Source organism: Triticum urartu, chromosome 4A, assembly GCF_056163025.1.
Source record: "Triticum urartu cultivar PI428250 chromosome 4A, HENAU_Tu73, whole genome shotgun sequence".
In the NCBI taxonomy this organism is placed as follows: domain Eukaryota; kingdom Viridiplantae; phylum Streptophyta; class Magnoliopsida; order Poales; family Poaceae; genus Triticum; species Triticum urartu.
The window spans coordinates 592,169,218-592,172,491 of NC_141876.1; the positions used below are offsets into that span (position 1 = coordinate 592,169,218).

The following is a 3,274-nucleotide window of genomic DNA, read 5'->3' on the forward strand; positions in this document are numbered from 1 at the left end:
GGATTAGTTCTCCGCATGTTCTCTGCTTGCTCTGTGTTTTCTGTTTATGTATGTCTCTGAACTTATTTCTTCCTTCATACTACATTTGCCTGCACTTATTGTTGTTACTTCTGAATGTTCAGAGCGGCGTCATCTTCGTCGTCCGCAGAGTGAGAGAGCATGCAACAATGGAGATGCGGCAGCAAATTATCGTCATCTTCGTCGTCTGTATTAGTACTAAGTTTGCTTAAATCAGCTCGAACTATCTATGTTTTATGCGTTTTAATGCGTGGTACTGAAAGTTTCGTCTCTATCTATGTCTGAATCTGGTTAAGGATCATGCTATCTAAGCATTGTTGAATGTTTCTAAATTTGGTTTAAGTTTATGAATCAGCTTCACGTTCATGAATGTCTTGTAAATACTTGAGAATCTGGTTTGAGAGCATGCTACCTAACTTTCACTTTCCCGATGAGAAATGGCAGCAAATTATCACAAGTTTCAACACACTGAAACTGTGAACATTAAATACAGCACATCTACCACCTGTACAGACTAGTAAAATCTCCTCACTATTACTACTCCACTGCCACACAACACCTCCTCCCACTTAACTCCTCCATATAACTACTACTCCAGCACCTATCCACCTCACTTCTGCCGCACCCACAACTACTGCTCCTCTCCTTAGCTCCAACCATGGCTGGTTCTTCCTCTTCCCCTTCCCCAGACCCATGGCTAAACCCATTCCCAACTGGCAAGGGATGGGTTGCCATGCTTCTTGGTTCAGCACGCAGCGACCAAGAACTCTTCCTTGACTACATGAAGGTCGCCATGAGGTACACCAGCGCTATTGGGCTGGTAGATGCAGCAGAGGCAGTGAGGAAGAAGGCGACTAGCGAGGAGAAGCAGCGCATGGAGCAGCGCTATGGAAACCCAGGTAAGGTGGTCATGCCCATCGATATTCTCCTATGGGCAATGAAGGAGGCCGACTCCGGTGATGCTGGGCAGAGGCAGCGGTGGGCAGACCACCGCTATGTCGCTCCAGCACAAGCTACATCAAATGCAAACACAACAGAGGTGCACGAAGACGACGATGACCTAGAGATCGTCGCACAGCCAGCTATGCAGGCTCGCCGCCGTCCTCCTCCCATCATCGTCATCGATGAAGACGAAGAGGAAGAGGAGGTGGAGGTGCAGCCAAATCCCACCCAACTGAAGCAAGAGGTACGACGATCCGAACGCTTAGCAGGACAGACAACTAAGTGAATCTGAAACTATAAGTTTCAGATTCAGTTTCGTCAGTAGTTGAACTGTATAAGTTTCAGATTCAGTTTCGTCAGTAGTTGAACTACCTATGTCAGTTTCGTTAGTGTCAGTAATCTTCAGTTTTAGCAAGTATTGTGCTATCTATGTAATGCTACCTATGGTGCCTCCTATGTGAACTACCTACCTTTGTTCAGTGTTACCAAGTTTGTGCAATGTGTGAAATGTTACAACAAACTTCCCAAGACCATATTTCAGGTAGGATAAAAAAGACAGATAGAAACTGTAGGCTTAGATAATAAGGTTCTTAACTTAGCATCAGGGCATTAAAGATAACATCATCTTATAGCATTACAGATCAGGGCCATAACAGCACCCCGCACCACAACCAAAATGATCTGAAACCATAGACAATTCTTAGGCTTAGGCAGTTCATTAGCTAATATTAGTACTGAGATGCATATTTGCATCAGACTCCTTCATTGCTAGGCCAGTTATATATAAAGGCCTCATATTTACTTACCAACCATGCCTAAAAAATCACTCCTCCATGACAACTTCTTTGATCTTGTCCAGCTTTTCCTTGCACCCATGACCAGCCTTCAGTAGCTCAGAAATGACATGCTCCAGCTTCTTCTTCTCTTCTTTAAGGAGGTCTCTCTCCACTTGTATCTCCTTCATGGCCTTCCTGGTGTTTTGAATGATATCAGCTTGACTCTGCAGGATGCACCTCTGTTCTTTCTTCAGCTTAAGCTTCTCCATTTGAACCTCAATCTTTGCCTTCTCATCAAGCTGATGCTTCTTCTCCTTAAGTTCATTGATTGCCTGGCTTGTGTAATCCATGTCATGGGATTTCTGCCCATCCTAGTAATCAAACAGCTTGGATACATCATCCACAAGCTGACTGTACTGATTGGCAAGAGAATCCAGCTCCTTCTTCAGTTTCTCAGCCTCTATCTCATGAGCTTCTTTGTCTTGGACTCTACCAAGGTTCTCCTCATGATACATATCCCACAGCTTGGTTAAACACCTCTGCAGAATTACTGGCCAAGGGGCATCTACCCACTCCAGAACACCACAGTTCACACCATCCTGAAAATGCAGTGAAATATTAATAATACCTAAATCCAGTAAAATTCAGTTACATAATTCATACATACATATCAATGTTTGTCTGAATGCAGTAACAAAGAAATTCAGTTAGACCAATTTTAGATGTTCCCTAAATTCAGTTCCTATCAGAGATTTAGCTAACACATGAACACCACACCAGCTTTGTACTTCAGTTTTCAGTAAACAGATACTGAAACAACAAGAATATCAATGTTGTTTGCACTATGTACCACCAAATAAATCTACACATGAAAACCACTAACAATTAGTTGCTCTTACCGTAGTAGCACATCCAATGAATCTCCTTCCAGTGTCAGTCCCTTCAAATGGCACAAACCTGCCTGGTCTCTGCCTGTGCAGGATGCACCTACAGTCAGATTCAACCACAAGCCCACTGAAACTTGGATCTATCACCATGTCAGGAGTTTGCTGCAGTACCAACCCCATATATATCAGCCACAACACCTCACACATAAGAACTACATGGAAGAGTAGAGTGAGCTCAAACCCTAACCCTAACCCTAGCATAGGAGAGAACAGAGTGAGCTCACTTACAAAATACTCCATTTGCATGCTGCTGTACTCATCCATGTACTCGTCATCGTCGGCGTCGGATGTCTCGTTGCTGTTGGGCCAGGAAGGCATCCTCGCCGCCGCGTCGCAGTCGCCGGAGGAAACAGAGGAAGAAGAGAGAGCTCGGGGAGAGGAGTGAGTGAGTGAGGGTCGGCCGGTCGGTCGGTCATTTTGACCTAGCCCCTGGCTGGTTCCGACCGAGCCGGGCCACTAACGGCCGCGAGCGGCGTCCGTTAGCCGTTAGGGCCGCCGTCGGCCTGCCATGTGGGCCATCCCTGTCAGTTAAGCGGTTAAAACGGCTAACTGGACGATCAACACGACTTGGTAGTTTTTTGCCACAAAATT

General features: G+C 45.3%; 1 protein-coding gene across 1 annotated transcript; it reads right to left on the reverse strand.

The window, feature by feature from the left end:
- Positions 1-2,107: 2,107 nt before the first annotated feature.
- LOC147976951 (uncharacterized) lies at positions 2,108-3,001 on the reverse strand. Its single transcript, XM_087521039.1, has 4 exons — positions 2,912-3,001; positions 2,694-2,785; positions 2,450-2,546; positions 2,108-2,335 (listed from the first exon to the last, which is right to left on the reverse strand). Exons 1-4 carry the CDS (start codon positions 2,999-3,001, stop codon positions 2,108-2,110), a joined length of 507 nt encoding a protein of 168 aa, XP_087377165.1.
- Between the last annotated feature and the right edge of the window lie 273 nt (positions 3,002-3,274).